This window comes from Sminthopsis crassicaudata, chromosome 3 (genome assembly GCF_048593235.1).
Source record: "Sminthopsis crassicaudata isolate SCR6 chromosome 3, ASM4859323v1, whole genome shotgun sequence".
Lineage (NCBI taxonomy): Eukaryota > Metazoa > Chordata > Mammalia > Dasyuromorphia > Dasyuridae > Sminthopsis > Sminthopsis crassicaudata.
Window position 1 is genome coordinate 348410515 of NC_133619.1, and position 21766 is coordinate 348432280.

The following is a 21766-nucleotide window of genomic DNA, read 5'->3' on the forward strand; positions in this document are numbered from 1 at the left end:
ACAGAATAAATAGGGCTGCCCATAATCCCAACCTGACTTAGAATATCTCTCATTTAGCTTCTTTAACGGGAGCATTGACAGAAAGTCCTGCCCTCTGGAATTGATCCCGAGAGTGTAGCAAACCAAATATTTGAGTGATTTCAAAAGGTAAATCTTGTCAATTCTATGCTTTTCCATGTTGTTACTCTCCCATGTGTCCTCCTTGTACTTACTGCCTTAGTCCCTTTTGCTCTCTGGTGTATTTGTCAATCATGGTCATCTATGGGAACTGAGCTTCATATGCTTCTGCTCATGAAAAAAAAAAAAAAAAAAAAGGGGAGGGTGGGTGAGGTGGGGGCGAGAGGTACTGAATAAGTCCATGTAGTGTAAGAGTCTGTTGGCTCACCTTCTCCCCTGACAAGGAAGGAGAGACATGCTGGGGGGAAACTGAAGATGATCTTGGTGAAGAATGCATGTAACAGGACCGAGGAACCACCAACTATACACTTTAGGAATCTGTTACAATGAGGACATTGTTATTGCTACTTCAAGGTATTTATGCCTGGTGGAGATAATCACCTTGTTATTGCTAGTTACTGTTTAAAGTGAATGTCAGACTGAAATGTCAAAGTATGGATCATTAAGGAGAGGGCCTCCTGGAGCCATGCAACACTAACTTAATTCTGGTGTCACTGCAACATTAGCTTAATTCTGGTGTCAATGCAACACTGGCTTAAAGAGTGTATAAACTCTGGCTCTCGGATCAATAAATGGACTGTTTGGATAGGCTCCCTCCTAGCACGTGTGTTTCATTTTCACACTCATCCTACTCCTGGGAGCTGGCCTCCAAGAAGGGAGGGCTTTCCAGGTTTTTCTGAGAGCCTCCTACTCATCATTTCCCATAGAACAGGAACATTCCATCTCAACCACATATGACAATTTATTCAATCATTCCCCACTTGATGGGCATCCTCTGTTTCCAATTCTTTGCCCTAAAAAGAGAACTGCTAGAAATTTTTTTGTATGTAAAAAGACATGCATGCTTTTATCGTCTTTTAGTGATGGTTGATATCTTTTTCTCATTTATCAATTGGGGAATGGCTTTTAAAAAATAAGTTTGACTCAGGTTCCCTACGTGACAAATGCAATCTTTAAATGCTTTAAAATTCTCTTCTCAATTGCTCTCGTTCTGGTTAAACAGAAGCACCCCCTCCCCAAGCAATCGATCAGTGAGCAATGAATAAGGGCAGGATAAGAATTCATCTTCCTGAACTGAGCTGAAAACATCTACTGTACAACCAAGTTAGTCTCAATGAGAAAAAGTGAAGATGGGACACAAGCCCAACGAGAATTTCTAGAAGCGCCACAGACAGAGGTTTAGAGACAGACAGACAGAGAGAAGGGGTGGAATGAAGGCAAGGCACAAGGGCATGAAAGTGCCCCTTGACTGAAATTTTGTGTTATTTCCCTAAAGTATCATCTGCGACGCTGGGTAGTGCTGGCGGCACATCTTGATCACGTTTCCCTAGCAGAGACGTTCTTCGTCCTTCATTTTAAAAGAAGGCCTAAAACATCAAGGGAGCGTGTGAGTGAACTGGGTTCGATGAGGCCCTTGCACGAGTTGCCCTCACCAACTCTCTCCGAGTCCCTGAAGCGCAGTGGCAAGACAAAAGTCGAGAATAATTGTTGCCTTCTGCCCATTCCGCCTGGAGGAACTCTTCATGTTGTGGGGGGCAACCACTAGCCAATTCCAGTTTCTTTTAGTGGGCAAGCGATGAGGAACTGCAATTGAGGCAGTGTGAGGTGAACTGGATAAACCAGAAAGAAACCCCTCAACAGACTTGTGCTCAGGCAGATTAGGCGTTTGTTTCTGGACCGAACCAGTCGTTGGAACTACAGAAAGTATCTTAATAACACACAAAAGCTCAGTTTAATTTGTCTTCTAGTAAGCAAGCTGAAGCAGGTAGCAAAGAGCAACACCAAAAAATAGGTAATAAATAAATAAAAAACGAAACAGAAGTGTTTCCTCCCAAAAAGGAAATGAATGGATGACTGCTTTTCTTGTTACATATGAATGAATCCCCGAAGGGAAGTGCACCGTAGTTCCCAGAAGTACTGCAATACTGGGTCGATTGCGCGGAGTGGACGGAGCAAGCTCCTATTCCATCTCCCAAGATCAAAAAATCCATTTAATATTGTCCTCAGATAGAGGACGTATCAGATATTAAACTGATAAGAACAGATACTACACTTGATCTTAGCCAAAAGGCCGAGAAGCGATAACACACCTGCTCCCGACCTCCCCTCGACCCTTCCCCACAGCACCCTTTTCCACTCGCGCCCACTGCAAAAACGCTGACCCGGCCTCCACCGCCCTGCTCTACCTGCCTACACCCGACAAAACCGCGGCCAGCCGTGCGCCTTGACCCGACCACACCAGCGCCTAGAAGCACGCCACAAAACGGACCTCTTTGTCACGTTTGGCCACTTTCTTGGGGCAACAAGACACTTTCCCGCGGCCCACAAACCCTTGCCTACGGGCCTGTTCAACATTTGCATAACTCTCCACCCTCCCGCGCTTTCCCTTTCCCTTTCCGCTCGATTTCCCCTCCCCCTTCCTCCCTTTCTTCTTCAAAGCTCTTCTAAAGCGAAACCCAGCCGGCCGGAAGAGGCGCCAGGGCCCTCTGCTCCCCTGGATCCAGAACCAGCACTTCTCCGACGTCCTGAAGTCCTCCCTCACGAGCTTCTTTAAAGGCCCCACCGCCTGGTCAAAACCCTGGCAAGAGGGAGAGAGGGGGAGAAGCAAGCGAGCGTTTACAGGTGGAGGAATATTCGGGGGGCAGAGGGAATAAGTGAGAGGAACAAACCACTCCGCTTCCCCTTCCCCAAAACCCATTTCACTTTTAGTGCTCGGTTTGATGACCTAGCAACACATTTAACATATATGGGATTGCCTGTCATCTAGGGGAGGGGATAGAGGGAAGGAGGGGAAAATTCGTAACAGAAGTGAGAACAAGGGACAATGTAAAAAAAAAAAAAAATTACCCATGCATATGTAGTGTAAAAAAAAAATTATAAAATTAAAAATAAAAAAGATGACCTAGCAGATTTTCAACGGATAACTACGGAGGCTTGGCCAAATCCCTTCAGAACAGACCAGCCAAGTCTTTGTCATCATCAATAATCCTGGACAGCAGCGACTTGTCTTTTGCCCCTCATTTAATCGCCACCGTTTAGCACAGCCTTGCCCCAGAGCAGGCCGATTCATCAGCGTTTCTCATCTGATGTTAACTGTGCTTTGTTGGATGGCTTTCTGATGACAAGATGAGAGCTGGATGGGAAATTTGACATTCCAACCCAAGACTCAAAAGGAGCCCACAAAGGCGTGATGAGTGAGAAATCTTGAAGACGGTACAAGTAAGGAGAGTGTCATCAACAAGGAAGCTAGAAGGAGAGGAATTGAGTGAGACAGAGTGAGGCACTTAGGATGAGACGATCTCAAAAGAAAAATGGAAAGGTGAGAAGCAATAGGCAGGCTCACGCTCTCTGACCTGGTTCAAGAAGGGAAGAATAAACATACATCCGGCATAGAAATTCATCTTCCCGAAATTAAAACCATTTCTAGTCATAAGAAAAAATGCTCTAAATCCTTATTAATTAGACACATGCAAATTAAAACAATTCTGAGGTACCAGTACACACCTCCCAGATTGGTCAAGAGGACAGGAAAAGATGATAAATATTGGAGAGGATATGGGAAAATGGACACTAAATACATTGTGGGTGGAGTTGCGAACTGACAACCTTGCTGGAGAGCAATTTGGAAGTATGCCCAAAGAGCTATCAAACCGTTCACACCCTTTGATCCCGCAGGGTCTCTCCTGGCTCTGTATCCCAAAGAGATAAATACAAATATTTAAAAAATATTTTAAATAAATAAATATATATATATATATATATATATATATATATATATGTGTGTGTGTGTGTGTGTGTGTGTATATATATATATATATATATATATATATATCAAAAGGGGGAAAGGACCAACATGTGCAAAAATGCTTATAGCAGACCTTTTTGTAGTAGCAAGGAACTGGAGCATATCCATCAGCTGTATATGTATGGTATGGAATATTGTTCTTTAAGAAACGATCAGCAGGCTTATATCCCAAAGAAATACTAAAGAAGGGAAAGGGACCTGTATGTGCCAAAATGTTTGTGGCAGCCCTTTTCGTAGTGGCTAGAAACTGGAAGATGAATGTATGTCCATCAACTGGAGAATGGTTGGGTAAATTGTGGTATATGAAGGTTATGGAATATTATTGCTCTGTAAGAAATGACCAGCAGGAGGAATACAGAGAGGCTTGGAGAGACTTACATCAACTGATGCTGAGTGAAATGAATAGCACCAGAAGATCACTATACACTTCAACAACAATACTGTATGAGGATGTATTCTGATGGAAGTGGAAATCTTCAACATAAAGAAGATCCAACTCACTTCCAGTTGATCAATGATGGACAGAAACAACTACATCCAGAGAAGGACACTGGGAAGTGAATGTAAATTGTTAGCACTACTGTCTATCTACCCAGGTTACTTACACCTTCGGAAGCTAATACTTATTGTGCAACAAGAAAATTGGATTTACACACATATATTGTATCTAGGTTATATTATAACATATGTAAAATGTATGGGATTGCCTGTCATCTAGGGGAGGGAGTAGAGGGAGGGAGGGGAAAACCTGGAAAAATGAATACAAGGAATAATGTTATTTTAAAAAAAATTACTCATGCATTTATACTGTCAAAAATTTATATATAAAATTTAAAAAATAAAAATAAGAGGAAAAAAAAAAACAATCAACAGGATGATTTCAGAAAGGCCTGGAGAGACTTACATGAACTGATGCTGAGTGAAATGAGCAGAACCATGAGAACATTATACACAGCAACCAGATGATCAATTTGGCTTCTTTTCTGACCTGAGCGAGACCTTTACTACTCTGCTAGAGCAAGCAAAGATAGAACAGAATATAGCAGGGAGTATAGGCAACTACAGCAGCCAAAAAACACCATCAGGTTGGAGCACGCTGAGCCGGGAGAGCTCACTTTGGTGGGGTGAATGAAGGATGTTACACATAAGCCACAAAATTTTCCTTTCCTTTCAACGCGAAATCAGGGGAGAGCGCGAACGCAGTCCCCCACTATCACAAATTATGCAGTCGAGTTTCCCGCATTTGGAGAAATCGCAGGGGTCAGCTCATCCGGAGTGCAATGGAGAAGCCTCGCCCTGGGGAAACCACCTTCGTGATCATGGAATCACCCCTGCCAGGTAAGTATGCTCAAACACACCACGCTCCAGCGCTCCCTGCACACACACACACTCTAAGCACAGGCTCACTCGAGCGGCGCTCCCAGATCCATCACACACGCTCCACACACAAAAGCCACGCGCACACGCAACCCTCCGGCCTCCTCCACCTCGCCTTCGCCCCTCAGAACCTAAGAAAATACACCTTTCCCACGCGCGCTAGCGGGTTTTTTTTTACTTTAGGGAAAACACCTACCCGAGACTCCTCATCTGCATAACGCTTTGGCCCTTACTGACATCACTCACTTCATCTGCTCTACAGGAGACCGCCCTCTATTTTTGAGGGATAGCCGAACTTAGAAAAGCCAGGGATTGGGAACTGACGCCGGGCTAGGGCGTTTCCTCCCCTTCCAAGGGACTCACCAGGGGCGTGCCTTGCTTCTGCTTTTGTTCTGCTTTTTGATTTCTGGGCTGAAAGGTCTTATTAGAAATAGGTATGCACAAATCCATCAGCATCGGAGTTATTACACAAACACATAGCAATAACGCACAGGCTATTAGTGATCACTCCCCATAGCCAGGGCAGGCTCCATGAGGTGTAACAAACATGAATTGTACATGCAAGTAGTGATATAACAACATAGACCAACACGATCTTGTAAAAGATTCCCAGAAGTCCGAGAAGGAGGGTATGTAAATAATAATCACACATATGCCTCCTTCAATTTTTTTTTCTTTCTTTTTTTTTTTCCTGAGGCAGTTGGAGTTAAGTGTCTTGCCCAGGATCACACAGTTAGGAAGTTTTAAGTGTCTGAGGCCATTTCTAAATATACAATATACTTTGTCAGACTATTTTTTGGGGGGGGGAGGTAGGAGCCGAAAGGTTTATGTTCTGGATTAAATGGAAGGGTTATAGTTTATCTTGGAAGAGAATCAATCATCAACCTATTGTGCCACAGTTCCTGCTTTGGTTTCCCTAATTGTTCTGCCTCAGTTTATTATTGTTCTGCTCAATCCTGCAAAACCACCTCTCCTTCTTAACCAGAATATTTGATAATATTTGATACGGGCAAAAGATCTTATATTTTAGAATATCAGAATGCCTCTCCCCATCCCAAACTATCAGAATATCATATAAGGTCTTATCAAGATGCCTCTCCTCACCTGCTGGGTGCCTCCCCCCATTATGCCATCCCCATCTCCAGAGGCTCACCCCACCCTGTCAGAGTCCCAGCTGAGTCTCAGCACCCTGACTCTGCCCAAGCCTCAGTCTACTCCCTGGGACTGAGCCAAGTGTATATAGGTCATTGAGAACTCACCTTGTTTGCTGGATTCTTGGAGACCATAGTCTCATTCAGCCCTGGGACCAAACCATGGATCCATTTGGTCCCAGTAAATCTCTCCCTTTTAAATAAATTATTAAATAATCTCTAATCTCTAGCTTTCCTCAGTTTCTCCAGCATTACAAACCAATCAGCAAACCCTCAGAGAGCTAAACCTTGGGGATAAGAAGGGGCAAAAGGTATTTCTAGCACTCAAGGAGTTAACACATTCCTGTGGGGACTCAAAAGATAGAAGAGAAGATTTTAGTTAGGACTTAAAGGAAGTTTGAGAAATCAGTAGGCAGTGATTAGGGAGAGCATTCCAGTCACTGGGAATTGACAGAAAAAATTACTGGAGTTGACAGATGGAATATCCTGTTGCCAGGATTGTAAGGACACAGATGTCATTGGATTAGATTAAGTTGTGTGTGGGGGGGAGTAAAGTAGAACGAAAGGAATAATTGAAAGATAAGAGAGAGCTAGTAAATGAGAGGCTTTGAATACCAAACAGAATTTTTCATTTGATCTTGGAGGCAGTGGTGATGGGTTGGCTTGGATTTGTTTTTTAGGAAAAAATCACTTTAGGGACTGAATGGAGAATGGATTGGAGTGGGGAGAGACTTGAGGCAGGCTGATTTATCAGCAAGCTATTACAATAGTCCAGGTGCCTGTGCCAGAGTGGTGCAGTTTCTCTGGAGAGAAGGAGGCATAATGGAGAGATACTGAAGGTGAAATCACCAGGTTTTCGAAACAGATGGGATATGGGTAGTGGGAAATAGTGAGAATAGAGGATGAGTCTTAGGTTTTGAGAGACAGAGAGGATGATGTTGCCTATAGTAATACAGAAGGAAGCAGAAGATTTGGGAGAGAAATAATATTCTCTCTCTTAGACATTTTTACTTTAAGCTATCTATTGGACATCCACTTAAAGATGTCTGAGAAGCAGTTATACCCTCTCGGGGTATAATTTAATCCGACAAAAATTTATTAAGCTTTTATCATATACAAGACATTACGCTCAGAATTAGGCATACAGAGTCCTCTCTCTCTCTCCCTGTCTCCCTCTCTCTCTCTCTTTCTTTCTCTCTCTCTTTCTCTCTCTCTCTCTCTGTGTCTTATTAAAACTTTTTATTTTCAAAACATACAGATGGATAATTTTTCAACATTGACCCTTGCATAACTTTGTGTTCCAAATTTTACCTTCCTCCCCTTCACCACCTCCCCAATTGGCAAGCAATTCAATATATGTTATACATGTTAAAATATAATATGTGTAAACATATACAGTTATCTTATTGCATAAAAAAAATCAGATCAAAACAGAAGAGAATGAGAAAGAAAACAAAATTCAAGCAGACAACAACAAAAAGAGTGAGAATGTTATGTTGTGATCCATACTCTTCCATATTGTTAAGTTTGACTCCAACATCAGAATTTAGAATTCAACATGATTTATTAAGAACCCATTTAGCAGTAATATATTAGCCACTCAAGAAGATAAAGAGCTTATGGAACTGTCCAGTCCTCATATATAGCTCACAAACTAGGAAGGAAATAACCTATAAAAAGACAACTATAATTTGCAAAATTTCATGATAATTGAAAAAAATCCTTAATGAGACCTTAGAAAAGATAGTGATCCTTATGAGTTTAAAAGACTTTATTTAAAAGTGGTATTAAATAATGAAAAATGAAAGAAGAAATACCAGCAATTTCATAATATGCATGTGGAAGAAGCATATGCCACTTATTCTTAGGAGAAAATATCAGATTTAATTAACCATTGCTTGAAAATATAATAAATTGAATTGAACATTTAAAAATAAAGTTGTGCATATGGCAAAGATCTTGGAGATTTACAGATTTATCATGAACCTGTTTTAATTTTTGTGTCTACTTTTTACTTGTAGGTGATTAAGTACCAGTTTCGTGCTTAATTTTTTATTTTAATATTTAGTCTTTCTATGTTTCAAACTTAGATAAGGAAGACTGATTCATGTTTTTAACTGTAGGTGAATATATGGATTACCTTTAAATAAACTGAGATTAAACTTCAGAGAACCTTATGTGCCTGTTGTGTACAAGGCATTATCATAATCAATTATATTTTAACTTTTACCTAAAAGAAAGTTAAATAGATTTGCTGAGGCATAGGATTTTCTTCAACAAAATTCCTGAGCTCAGTTGCATGGATTTTATGTTTCAGTAAATATCTTTCATGGTTGGTTCTGGCATGTTGTTACATTTTCAATCATCATTCACCTTCATTTATTTATTTATTTATTTGGTTAAGACTTGAAGATTGATGCTCTCTCTCTATAGTTAACATTTTCTAATTATGTTGAAAGAATTGACCTTCACAGACTGTATTTGTGTGCAAGACATTAGTGCAAATAGGAATAAAACTCAAAAAGTGGTATTAAAACCACTGTTATCAGTCAGAATTTTTATTATAGCATTGTATGAAATCTATTTGTGTTGTTACTAAAGATCTCTGGGTTGCCAGTGCCAGTGGTCTTTTCTCAGTCCTTATTCTACTTGATCCCTCAGCAGCTTTTAATACTGTTGCTCACTTTTTCTTCCTTGATACTCTCTCATTCTCTCCTGATTCACTTCCTACTATTGACACTTCCTTTTCTGTCTCCTTTGTTGTATTCTTTTCCAGACCATGCCTTTTAATCACAGGTGCCCTCCTGTCCTGGATACAACTTCATTTGGTGATCTCATCAGCTCCCACAGATTTAATCTCTTTGCAGATGATTCTCAAATCTCCTATCTTACCCCAATGTCTCTGCTGTTTTCCAGTCTTCTATCTGCAGCTGTCTTTCAGGAACCTTGAACTGGATATCCTGTAGGAATATGAAACTCACTTGATTTGCCCAAAATGGAACTCATTATATTTTCCCCTGAGCCCTCCCTGCCTCCTACCTTTCCTTTTATTGTGGAGGGCAACGTCATTCTCTCAGTCCTTTGGGCTCACAACCTGTAAGCCAACCTGGATCCCTCACTCTCCTGCCTCCTCCCCACCCCAAGGCCCCACAACTTCACCTTTTTCACATTTCTGCAACAAGTCGCCCTTTCTCCCCTGCCACTGCCACCATCCTAGGCTGACCTTCATCACCTTGGCTATTGTGATAGCCTGCTGTTAGGTCTGGCTGCCTCAGCTCTCGATATTCTAATCTGTTCTCCATTTATCCATTAAAGTGGTTTTCCAAAGCATAGATCTAATCATGTCACATGCCTCTTAGAATAACACTTTTCACTCCCTGTTGTCTCAGGATCAAATACAGAGTGATCTGTTTGGCACCCAAAACCCTCATAACTCTGTCTGTTCCTACCTTTTCAGTCTTACACCTTCCTCCCCACTACTTACTCTCTGATTTTGTGACACTGGCCTCTTGCCTGCTCCACAAACAAAACAATCTGTTTCTTGGCGCTGGGCATTTTCTCTAGCTCTCCCATAAGCCTGGAATGTTTTACTGTTTATTCCAACAAATGACCTTCCTTGGTTTCTTATCAACTAAAATCCTATATTCCATAGTAATCCTTTCTCAACCCCTCTTAATTATAATGCTTTCCCCTTGCTAATGATTTCCTATTTATTCTGTATATAACTTTGTATGTATTTGGTCTCCTCGCTTAGATTTCAAGATTCTTGAGGGAAGGGACTATTGTTTGCCTTTTTTTTTTTTTTTTTTTTTTTTTTTTTGGTAGTCCTGAGTTTATCATTGTGCTTAGCACAAAGTAAGAGCTTGATAAATATTGATTGATTAATTATTGAGAATCAACAGAGGAGAGTTGCTTCAATGCTAATTCTTTGATCCTGAAATGGGAGTATACAGGAAGAATATATTATAGTAAGAGGGAGTAAAGCAACAATAAATGAGAAAACTGCTTACTTCACCAATATAGATAGCACTGAATTTCAGGAAGTAACAATGAGTAGATTTGAGTTTGATTTTTGAGAAAGACTGGTTGAATGTAGTAAGCACTAAGCATTTAGGGAAGAAGGAGAATCTTTTTAAAAGCAAAATTATAAGATATTTGAAATTTTTACACAGTGATTACAAGTGTATTTGCTTATGATGACCTTCATTCTATTAATGAGCATACTTTATTTTTCCTTATTTCCTTTTTGTGTGCCCTTTCCGATAGTGATTTCTCATAGACTAATAGTTCACAGTCACTAAAATGATCTTTGAAATCTAAGTCTCTTCTTTTTAATTTAATATCATTATTTTAAAATTTTTATTTTTTTCTGAACTTAATATCAAAAAAAGAGAAATTAAAAGTAGAATAGAAAATGGAGATTATATGTGAAACTATGAATCTTTTATGTAAAGCTTGCTTTTAAAAAAATAAAAGAAAACATTATCAAGCATTATCATTATTATTACACATGCCTGTAATCCCTGCTGTAGAGAGAGGCTAAGGCTGTAGATTGCTTGAATTCAGAAATTCTGAATTTACATGAGTACCTCCAGGGTTGTGATGATCAAATGAGAAAATACTAGTAAAGTGCTACAATTCCAAGATGTTATTATTGTTATTAGCAGTTTTAGCAGTGGATGTAGAATATACTTTTTTAAGGCACCCCTGAGAGAAATCCTCTTCTGACAAATAGAGTTGTTCATTGCCTTTATTGCTATAAAGTTGCCTTAGTTGAATCATCTTGAGTGTTCTTTTGATTTGGGGTTTTTTTGATAAGTGCATCTGTTGATTTGACTATTACCTCCAGTCCTTCATTTCACTTTCTCCTGTTCTCATTTTGTGCTACTGCTTTATCTCTTACTATATAAATCCCCAGAAAGAATTCTTTCAATGTATCAGCAGCCTCAATTATGTTGAATATGGATATTTCCTTTCATTTTAATGGTGGGGAAGACTTACAGATCGGAGCATAATTCCGGAATCTATTTGTTTTATTAGACGTTAGTAGTAAAAATTGTTACTGAATATAAAAAAAAAAAAAATCACCTATGAGTACAAGGTACCTGAAAGCAAATACAGGCATTCAGTAACTAACAGATTGTGCTAACTGATCCAAGATCCTGTGATTGAATAACAGGTGGTGCTGATAAGAAGCTACAGATAATATATTTTGAGGTTTCATTTTTATATTCCATATTATGTTCTAATCAGCAGATTAATAAAATGTGATTTAGTTCTGTAGTTTTTTAAAACATTCTGAAATTGTATTCTGTGGAGTAGAATTAATCTTCTCCAGAATATAGCCCAGAAGTTTAAAAAAATGATAGCTACATTTTGTGTGCATCCTGCTAAACAAAACTGTTTTGGCAAAAGATTTCATTTGAAGTACATCCTGTTGTTAAACTATTTTAACAAAGGATTTCAGTTGAACGTGAGATTGCATGCCTAAATCTAGTGGATTATTTTACTGTTGTATGGGTGGACTTCTGGCTAGGTGGTTGATTTTTGTGACTTAGAATTAGTACTTTCAGATATATTCATTTTGTTTAATACATAGTTAAAAACAAAACTACCTAAAAAAACCCAAACCAAACCCAAAGCTTACCAAACATCCCAAATCTTTGCTATCAGCAGCACACCAGAGAAATGTAATATTCCGTTGAAAAAGTTATATAAAAGATTTCCAGTGAAAAAGTTGACACTAGAGTGGCTTCAAGAATAATTCACTGAACTAAAATGCAATGTAATTCAGAAAAAAAATTAACCGTGAAATTCAGGATTACATTGTTTAATTATACTTATGCAACTACTTAATTACATTGAATTTTTTTAAGTCCACTTAATACCAGTAACACCAATCAAAAATGGGATGAATGATAAAAATCCCAAGAGAATAATGCCTGATCCATTGACTGAGCCTCCTCTTGTTTATTCTATTCATGAAGCTTGTATTTACTGAAATATTCCAAGAATTAATGAACTTGCAGAAAGTAGGTTTTTGCAATATTGTATAACAAATTCAATATCTACAATAAATAACTTTTTTTTTCTTAGAACTATTTTGAAATAAAGAGTTACAGGTTTAAAATTCTTGGGTGGGGGGGGTTAGGGCAAAATGATAGTAGGAATAAGTGTGCTCAGTCTTACAGTTTGTTTATCTTAAGTTCAAAATCTTTTAAAAAGTAGGAATATGGTCAGCTAGGTGGTGCAGTGGATAGAGCACCAGCCCTGAAGTCAGGAGGTCCTGAGTTCAAATGTGTCCTCTTCCCTAGCTGTGTGATCCTGGACAAGTCACTTAACCCCAATTGCCTCAGGGAAAAAAAAATAGGAATGTGCTCCAATATGTTTTGTGGAAATTAGTGTTTTATATTGATAAGTAGAATTTTGCTCTGTACATAGTTTTTTAAAGGAATACCTTTTTGTATTAAAATATTCATATAAAACCTAGTATATCTTAATATTATTTCCTCAAACTAATATTTAAACTATATATTTGTTATTTGTAGGTCATGCACCTTATTATTTCAAGTTAGTTTCTGTTCATGTGTTAATTCGTCATGGAGATAGATATCCACTTTATGCCATTCCTAAAACAAAGAGACCAGAAATTGACTGTACTTTGGTTGCTAACAGGTAAGCTGCATTTAACAAGTTTTTCCCATGATTATAATTATTTTTGAAACTAACATGTTGTTTCCTTTGTTTTACATCACCAGCTGTTGCTATACTTTGTTTATACATTTCAATTTTTAAAATTAGAGAGGTAAAATTCTTTAGGATCCTATTTTAAAAAACATGAATGATTATTGTGGTTTTTAAAAATAAATTTAGGTTATTGGGGCAGCTAGGAGGCATAGTGGATAGAGCACTATCCCTGGAATCTGGAGGATTCAAGTTCTCCTGAGTTCAAATCTGGCCTCAGACATTTGACACTTAACTCAGTGAGTCACTTAATCCTGATTGCCTTGGGCCCAAAAAATGTAAATTTAGATTATAAATTTCTTGAGGGCAGAGACACTTGTCTCATTCATTGTCTTTTTTGGATGGCAACTTGGCACAGTGGAAAGAACATATTTGTTGTGTAGTCTGGAGGTCTGGGTTCAAATATTGCCTCTGAAGTTTACTACACATGTGACTTTGGCAGTCCCTTTATCTCCCTGGGCCTTAGTTTCCTTATCTGTAAAAGTCCTAGATCTAGGTCCATGATCTTGTCATGCCCAACTATGCCCAGCCATGATATCTTACATTTTCAGTAAATATTTGAATGTATAAATAAGAATATCAAGAGTAGGAAATGGAAAATATGAATCTGGCAATTCTAAGATCTTAAAATTTTAATAGTAGATAACTACAAGAAAAAGTATGAGATGCCAAGGATGTATTTAGAAATATGTAATATCCACAAGAGACAGTGTGGTCATGTGGTTAGAGGGCTGGCCATGGTGAAATGAAGACTTGGGTACAAGTTCTGCTTCTAATACATACTATCAGACTGTGACCCATCATTTCATTCCTCAGCACCCACCTCTACCTCCTTCAAGACTATAAATTGCTGAGCAAGTGCCATTGATAGAAATAATTTCTTTACCAGAAGTTGCCTTAAGACAACTAAGGAGGCAATAGATTTTATTTCTAAAATATTAACAATGTTCTTTTTTTTTTTTTTTTTTTTTTTGTTTAAATTATATAGTAGAAATATATTTTATTACTTACCAAACCAAAAAAATTAAGGAGAAAGGCTCCTACTTGATCTAGGTTCATATGGAGTAACAGAATTAAGGTGGTATCAAGTGAATTCCTTTGGTCACTTATACCTGTTTGTATAGACACTCTTTAACCTGAACTGGAGCTTGTATCTCTCTTCAGTGGCCTGAAATGTCACATAATTACCAACTTGTGCTGATTACTTCTTAGGGTCAGATTTGAATCTGCTTGTACAATTAGGGCCGACTGATTCAGTTCAGTTCCGTTTTCCACATCCAAATTGATGTGGTATAAGACTGACTTTGTGGTTTTTTATTATAGTGAAATTTTCCTCCTTCTATTCACCATGTTCCTGTAGGACAATATTGTATTAACTGTTAAAACTACTGAATCTGTCTGAACAATAAAATGATCAGTTCCTTAATGATTGGAACTTTTTCTCATGTGCTCAATTCCACAAAGTGCCTAGATACAGAATTGAATTGAATCAAATTACCTCTTGAAATTGAATAGAATATTGACTTAGATTTTATAGAAAATTCCAAAGTTAGCAGAAAGCTATTTTTAATTTTTTTTACTCTTGAGCTGTCATCCCATGAATTTGTGTGCATCAAAATTAATTTAAATTCCAATTAAAGATATTGATTTTATTTTCTGATAAAGCTACTTTTTTCTTAGCATACTACAGAGCTTATTGTAGTTTATTCTACAGTATTGTTGATTTTTTAATGGACATGCAAAATAGCCTTGAGGTCCTATGTTAAGCTTTATCCATTAACATTTATGATATTCAAAACTCAAGTGAAGAAAATGAGAGCAGTTCTTTGAAGTCTGTGAGAATTTAACATGCATAAAAATTTCTGTGTCCAAAGTTAAATGTTTTTATTGAATAATTTATCTTCGTAGATTTGATTAACAAATGATGAAAACTTAATAGCAATTTTAACGTTTAAGCCAAAAGTATGATACCTGAAGTTTATCTGTAAAGGATATGCCAAGTACTCAGTTTTATTAACTAAGAAAAGGACAATTATATAGTCGAAATAAGGTAAAATGAATTTGTATTTGTCCCTGTCTGTATTAGATCCATTAATACCTGTATAACAGATTGAAAGAAGCTATTTCTGATACTTATTTATTGCTTTTTCCACTGAAGTTCTAATTTAATATCTTATTAAGAGATTAGGAATAGCCTACAACAGCCATCATAAATTCTATACCAAGCTGGAAAGTCTCTGGTTTGGGGACAAATTGTTTTTTTTTTAGTCTTGGCAACATCTTAAAATTCTCTGTGTAAGGAGTACTTATGCTAGCAAAGTCATAGATCTTTGAACTATTTAATAGGAAAAAAATTATGAATGTGTTTCCTTTATGTGGAGATAATAGCCAAGATCACAAATTACCTCATACAGGAAAAAAAAACCCTACCAGGTATTGAACTTATTTTAAATATGGACTATTTATGAAGTCACATTGAAAAGATGGAGAATTTACATAACTGTTTCTTCTAACTGCTTTAGTTACATACACTCACAAAACTTTTGCTCAGATTCTTAATCAGAATCCAGATATTGAAAGAAGCATTTTCTGTGGCTTGAGGGGTAGCCTATAGTTTATGAAAGTAAATATTATCAACTTTGTTTTCATTTCACGAAAAAAAGATAGCATTATTTATATGTATTAAGGTTTGTGGAAAAAAAATTGTCTTGTGCTCTAGTTAAAAACAATGTACCCTCTGGTATTTAGGATAACAGCATTTAGTGTTATCGTATACCTGGCTTAGCACCACAACATAATTTTAAATAGTACCTTTACGAAGTGAACTCCTTAACTTATTCCCCAAGTTCTGTTCCTCCCCCCTCTCCTCCTCCTAATCTCCCAGGAACCCAGACCTCAAATCTCCCATCAGTAGCTGGTTCTAGTCGACCCTTATCCCTACACGTGAACCCCACCCCTTCCCAATCCCGTCCCCTCCCCCACAAACATGAGACCGAGGCAGGGATATGCTGGAACTTCAATATTTTAATCATTTCTCTCCCGAAGCCGAGGGCGTGCGCTGGAAGCAGCTTAGAACTGGATCATTCGCAGCTTACAACTGGATCACTTGCAGCTTAGTACTGGATCACTTGCAGCTTAGAACTGGATCTCTTGCAGCTTAAAACTGGATCACTTGTCCCTTTCTCTTCTTGTCTCCGCCCAGCTCGAAATGCTTGCAGCGCTTGATAGCCAGCATCCTCTTGGACCTGCAGTTGGGCTCCACGCACTCGAGTCTCAGCACGATCTTCTTGGTGGTCTTGGCCTTCTTGCGGAAGATGGGCTTGGTCTGGCCGCCATAGCCGCTCTGCTTACGGTCGTAGCGGCGCTTGCCCTGCGCGTACAGGGAATCCTTGCCCTTCTTGTACTGCGTCACTTTGTGCGGCTGGTGCTTGCCGCACTTCTTGCAGTAGGTGCGCCGGGTCTTGGGCACGTTGACCATGGCGGCGGCGGCGGCAGCGGCGGCGGCGGCAACGGAGGGACTTCCTAACTCTGCTTCACACGGGTCCGGGCTTTTTAGCTGCACAAACGATACAGAAGTTGACAGAATAAGAGTTCTGACAGAAAAAAGCTGCGAAAGCTGAGCAGAGCTCAGCGCGCGACAACGTGAGGCTCTCGGGGAGGAAGTGAGGAATGGCTGAACTACCTTTCTATTGGCCCGCTTGGGGCGGAAGTGAACAGGAAGCGGATGTTACCCAGAGGGCAAAGCGCACAGAGTGGCCGGAAGGTCTTGTAACTCCTGTCGAAAGTGTGGAAATGCTCGGGGGACTATCTTCTCGGCTGCCTTTCTTGAGGCGAATGTGCTGCCGGTGTATTGTCAAGCTATTTACTCTGTGCTTAATAGGCAGAGATTGCTGCGAGTGAGGGCGGGCTTTTTGCAGTATTTTGCTTTTTGTCTCCATGGTGATGATGGCTTCCGGAAAGCCTCGCTGTGAGATTGATTGGTTGGTGGTTGTTTCATGCCATTACAGTGTACATAACTTATAATAGAATGTGAAGAACACACAAGAAAATTCAAAAGTATATCTAGAGATGTGACGTCCGAGACTGTTGCAATAGCTTCCTGTTTGGTTCTCATCTATCCCTTCTCCATCCATCCATCCTCCACCTGTCACTCAAACTGATTTTTCTGATTTATGGCATTCCGCTATCCTGATAACTCCCGTGCTTCCTTTTAGCTTTGGAATAAAACAGAAGCTCCTCTGTTGGCACTGAAAAATCTTCACACATTCTACCTTTCCAGCTCTATTATACATCATTCCACTTCCTGTTTTCTAAAGTTTAGCCAGATTAGGCTTCCTTCTTTTGCTCATCCAGGATACTCCATATGCTCTTGCTGGGCCTGACTACCAATCCTGGAATGCATTTCCTTATCACCTCCCTCCCTTAGTTAGATGAGACATCACATTCTACATAAACTTTTTTCAGGGCAAACCTTTGCTTTCTTTCTACTCAATTTAAAAAAAAAAAATTTGCATTATCAAAAACTTGATAAATATCAATGAATACAAACATTTCCATATACAAACAAGAAACTACAAAGATTGCCTATGTATGAATTGCTGCTGAAACTTTTTTTTAAAGTGTATAACATATTTAACATGCTCTTTCCATTGCTGTTTTGCTTGTCTGAATTTCTTTATATTCTCATTTCCTTTTTTTTTTTTTTTTTTAATGTTTCATTAATGCTTTTTCCTTCTTCTTTTGGTAACATTATCCCTAGGCAACCTGACCTCCCTAATCCATCCTTTATATCAAATAGCCTTAAACAAAAGTAATACTTTATATATTGACCATGTTTGAAAATCTATGCTCATTCTGGGCCTCTCTATTATGAAATATAAAGTCCTTTCTCCCCATATAACCTGTTGTTATTTTTTTCAATCCCATTTTATTTTTAAAAATACTAGCAAAGATGTTTCCAACATTAATTTTTGTGAAAATTTGTGTTCTACCATTCTAGAGAACAATCTGGAACTATGCCCAAACGGCTCTAAAACTATGCACATCCTTTGACCCATCAGTGCCATGTCTGTATCCCAAGGAAATCTTAAAGAAGGGAAAAGGACTCATATGTGTAAAAATGTTTGTAGCAGCTCTTTTTGTGGAAAATGAGTAGATGCCCATCACTTGGGAAATGGCTGAATAAGCTGTGATATATGAAGATAATGGAATAATTTTGTTCTATAAGAAATGATGAACAAGCTGATTTTAAAAAAGGCCTGGAAAGACTTATATAAATTAATGTTGAGCAAAATAAGCAGAACAGGAATACGATAATAGTAAGAATGTGCAATGATCAATTATGAAAAGTGTTGTTCTTCTCAGTGGTTCATCGATCCAAAGCAATCCCACTAGGCTTTGGACAGAAAATGCCATCTGCATGCAGAAAAAGAATTAAGGAAACTAAATGTAAATCTATACATGCTATGTTCAAACCCCTTCCTCCAAAAAAAAATCAACAAAAAAAGAAACTTTGTGTTGTAATTTTTTTTCTCTCTCTCTTTTACCTCTCCCCTCCCCAAGATGGTAAGCGATTTGATACAGGTAGAATATGTGCAATCCTTTTAAACAAATTTCCATATTTGTAATGTTGTACAGGAACAATCAGACCAAAATGGGGGGGGAACCTATGAGAAAGAAAAAAAACAAAAAGGTGAAAATACTATGTTTTGATTCACTTTCACAACTCTTTCTCTTTGGATACAATTGGTATTTTCCATCTCAAGTCTATTGGAATTGCCTTGAATCAGTTGTTGAGAAAATCCATCACAACTGACCATCGCATAATCTTATTGTTGCTGTGTACAATATTCTCCTGGCTCTACTCGCTTCACTCAGTTTGGTAGATACTTTTTAAAGTAAGTAAATTCTGCCTATGCCTATTTTTGTACTGTGTCATACACAACAAATAATCATGATAAATGTTGGTTCATTGACTTCATTTCACTTGATTTCATTGACTTGGAGTTTTTAAAGTCAGTGTTGCCCTTCAAAGTAGTTGTTTTGGCAATCTTCACATTTATTTGAAAGATATTTCTATTGCCATCAAAAGTCAGTTCCGTGTAGCAAACCTGGAGCAAAACCAGCTGTTTGACCCTGAGCAAGGCACATAATTTCTCTGGGCCCATTTCCGAATTTGTCAAGTTTTGAGTTTTGCTTCTCAGGATTGGGCTTTCTTAGCATTAAATTGCCATTTAGTTACAAGTTGCTATGTTCATGGGGCACTGCTTTTTGGCTCCAGATCATGGGATCAGAAAGAAGGTCTATCTCCATCACATGCTCCATATTAATTTCTAATTTTAGTATGACATTTATTGTCATCTCCCCACAAGTTATAGCCTGGAATGGAAGCTAAACAGAAAAATAAGGTTTAGGTTTTTTCCATACTTTCTTGTTATGAAATGGGTCATATAAATCAGTGAATCTGTTTCTGTATCCTAAAAGTCATTTGATTATCTTTAATCAATAGAGCTAGGAAGGTGACAGGAGAATTTCTAGTTCAGGAGGCCTCTTCTTACCTCTGTGACTATTATGGGAAAGAAAATGCCTCAAACTTCTTGAGGTCGCTATAAGAAGGGCACACTAGTGCAGTATCTTTTTGTTTGTTTGTTTGTTTGTTTTTGGGGAGGAGCTTGCAGACATTGTATCTCAATGTTTGAGGGTCATATCACCAGTAAGGTTAAAACTAATAAAGAAGCTACTGCTACTGTTTTGATCAGCTGGAAGATTTTCTTATCTTCCCTCTTTTGTTATTTGTTTTCAGACATAATATCTGCTTCTCTTCCTTTCCTGCTTTGGGCAAAAATTCTATTTTCTATGCTTGTGTTTTCACATTTTACATAAGTTCCTGAAGCTTATGCCCTAGGCTCTCTGACTAATTTTTTGTACAGATGAGCCTGTCTGAGTGCAATAAAAGTCTGCAGAACTCTTGAGTTGTTGATTTGGTGATAGACAGTAATACTTAATCAATGGACTCTCTGAAAACTTTTATATCTTAGTAAACAAATATTTATTAAATGCCTTTTATATTTCTGGCATATAATGCCACATTTCAGAGGAAAGCTATTATATAGTGTTCCATTATAAATTATGCAGGTGAATTTCCTGTATTTGGAGAAATAAAATCATCCTGTCCAGAAGGCAATGGATAAGTCTCATCCTGGGAAAACTAGCTTTTTGAAAGATACTTTGTAAGTATTACCTTGTTTAATCCCCACAACAACCCTGGTAGACATATCATCCCCATTTTACAGTTCAGAAAACTGAGTCAGACAGAGATTAAGGTTAAGCATGGTCATATAGCTAAAAAATTCCTGAGGCCAGATTTGAACTGAGATTTTCCTAACTTTACTTCTCAGACTATATCCATTGTACACCTAGTTAACACTAGGAAGGAGTCTTTATAAGGAAAGGCTTATTAAGGTTTTGAATTCCTTTGATAAGTTCCCAGTATTCAGGAGTTAATAATACTCCAGTATAAAGTCTCCTCAGAAGTCTCACTGGATGTAGAAGGGAGTTAGTGTTACTCCTTCAGGTTCCTGACAGTGTGGGCTGAAGACCATAAGTACAAGCATGTGTTTAGAGTCAGAGGACCAGGCTGTAAATCTCGCTCTGCCTCTTGGAAACTGACTTGCAAAGTGAAGACTAAAATGACCAATGAGTTTTCTTCCTGATCTAGATCCTAAATAACTAGTCAAAGAAAACCAAAAGGAATCAACAACTATGTAAATGTCATTCTAGATCAGAAAAACTCAGGAGCCTTGAGTCCCAGGCAAATAAAGGGGCAAAGAGAAAAATGGACTTAGTCCTTTCAAGGGGATTTACTGGTTCCTCGAAAGTAGAAGAGAAGGCTCCCATTCAAAGAGCTCTGTTGTTTTGGTTGTTTGTCCTTTCTTTTCAAAGAGGACTAATTACTCCACAGGTGGTCTTGACTCTTGGATGAATCGGAGGACCTTGTTACACTCTCAGAGGGAAGCATGCTCTATTCCAAACTGGTTGACCTATCCTGTAAAGCATTTGGGGACTCTGACCATTCTTAACAGAATCCAAAGAAGTCTGAGTGAATGCTGTGTCCAATCAGGTTACTGGAAAACAGAATTGAGGAAGCACAATCTTCTCTACTTTCCAGGCTTTGCCTATATATAAAATCATTCCATCCTGGAGGCATATATAACTTAGAAGATTCTTCTAGAATACTAAAGTGCATACCAAAAAACAGTGTTATAGGTACTGCTGCAGAAGTAAAAAAAGACTTTCCACAAGGAACTTCAGAGAGACCTTTCATTGACCAATTTTATTCTTCAGTCAAAACTATTTAGAAGGAGAGTATTTTTCCAAAGTCACTGATAAATTAACCATAAACCAATCATAGGGTTGCCAGTCAACCAAACCAGTGAGGTATAGAAAATTGTTTTGTTAGAGCTGAAAGGCATTTTAATGATCACAAACTTCAACACCCCCATTTTACATTTTC

The 21766-nt window shown here is 38.3% G+C and overlaps 1 protein-coding gene and 2 non-coding genes across 3 annotated transcripts; all 3 read right to left on the minus strand.

Moving 5' to 3' along the window:
- Positions 1-2066: 2066 nt before the first annotated feature.
- LOC141565311 (U2 spliceosomal RNA) lies at positions 2067-2260 on the minus strand. Its single transcript, XR_012488984.1, has one exon. It is a non-coding gene; the product is annotated as a U2 spliceosomal RNA (small nuclear RNA).
- A 2904-nt stretch (positions 2261-5164) lies between these two features.
- On the minus strand, positions 5165-5328 carry LOC141565294 (U1 spliceosomal RNA). Its single transcript, XR_012488970.1, has one exon. It is a non-coding gene; the product is annotated as a U1 spliceosomal RNA (small nuclear RNA).
- A 10930-nt stretch (positions 5329-16258) lies between these two features.
- On the minus strand, positions 16259-16960 carry LOC141561731 (large ribosomal subunit protein eL42). The gene has a single exon (XM_074301673.1). It carries the CDS (start codon positions 16730-16732, stop codon positions 16412-16414), a length of 321 nt encoding a protein of 106 aa, XP_074157774.1. The 5' UTR covers positions 16733-16960; the 3' UTR covers positions 16259-16411.
- Positions 16961-21766: the final 4806 nt, after the last annotated feature.

Bases quoted from the DNA above. Each gene is read 5' to 3' on its own strand.
- LOC141561731 (XM_074301673.1), bottom strand. From the start codon at position 16,732: ATGGTCAACGTGCCCAAGACCCGGCGCACCTACTGCAAGAAGTGCGGC.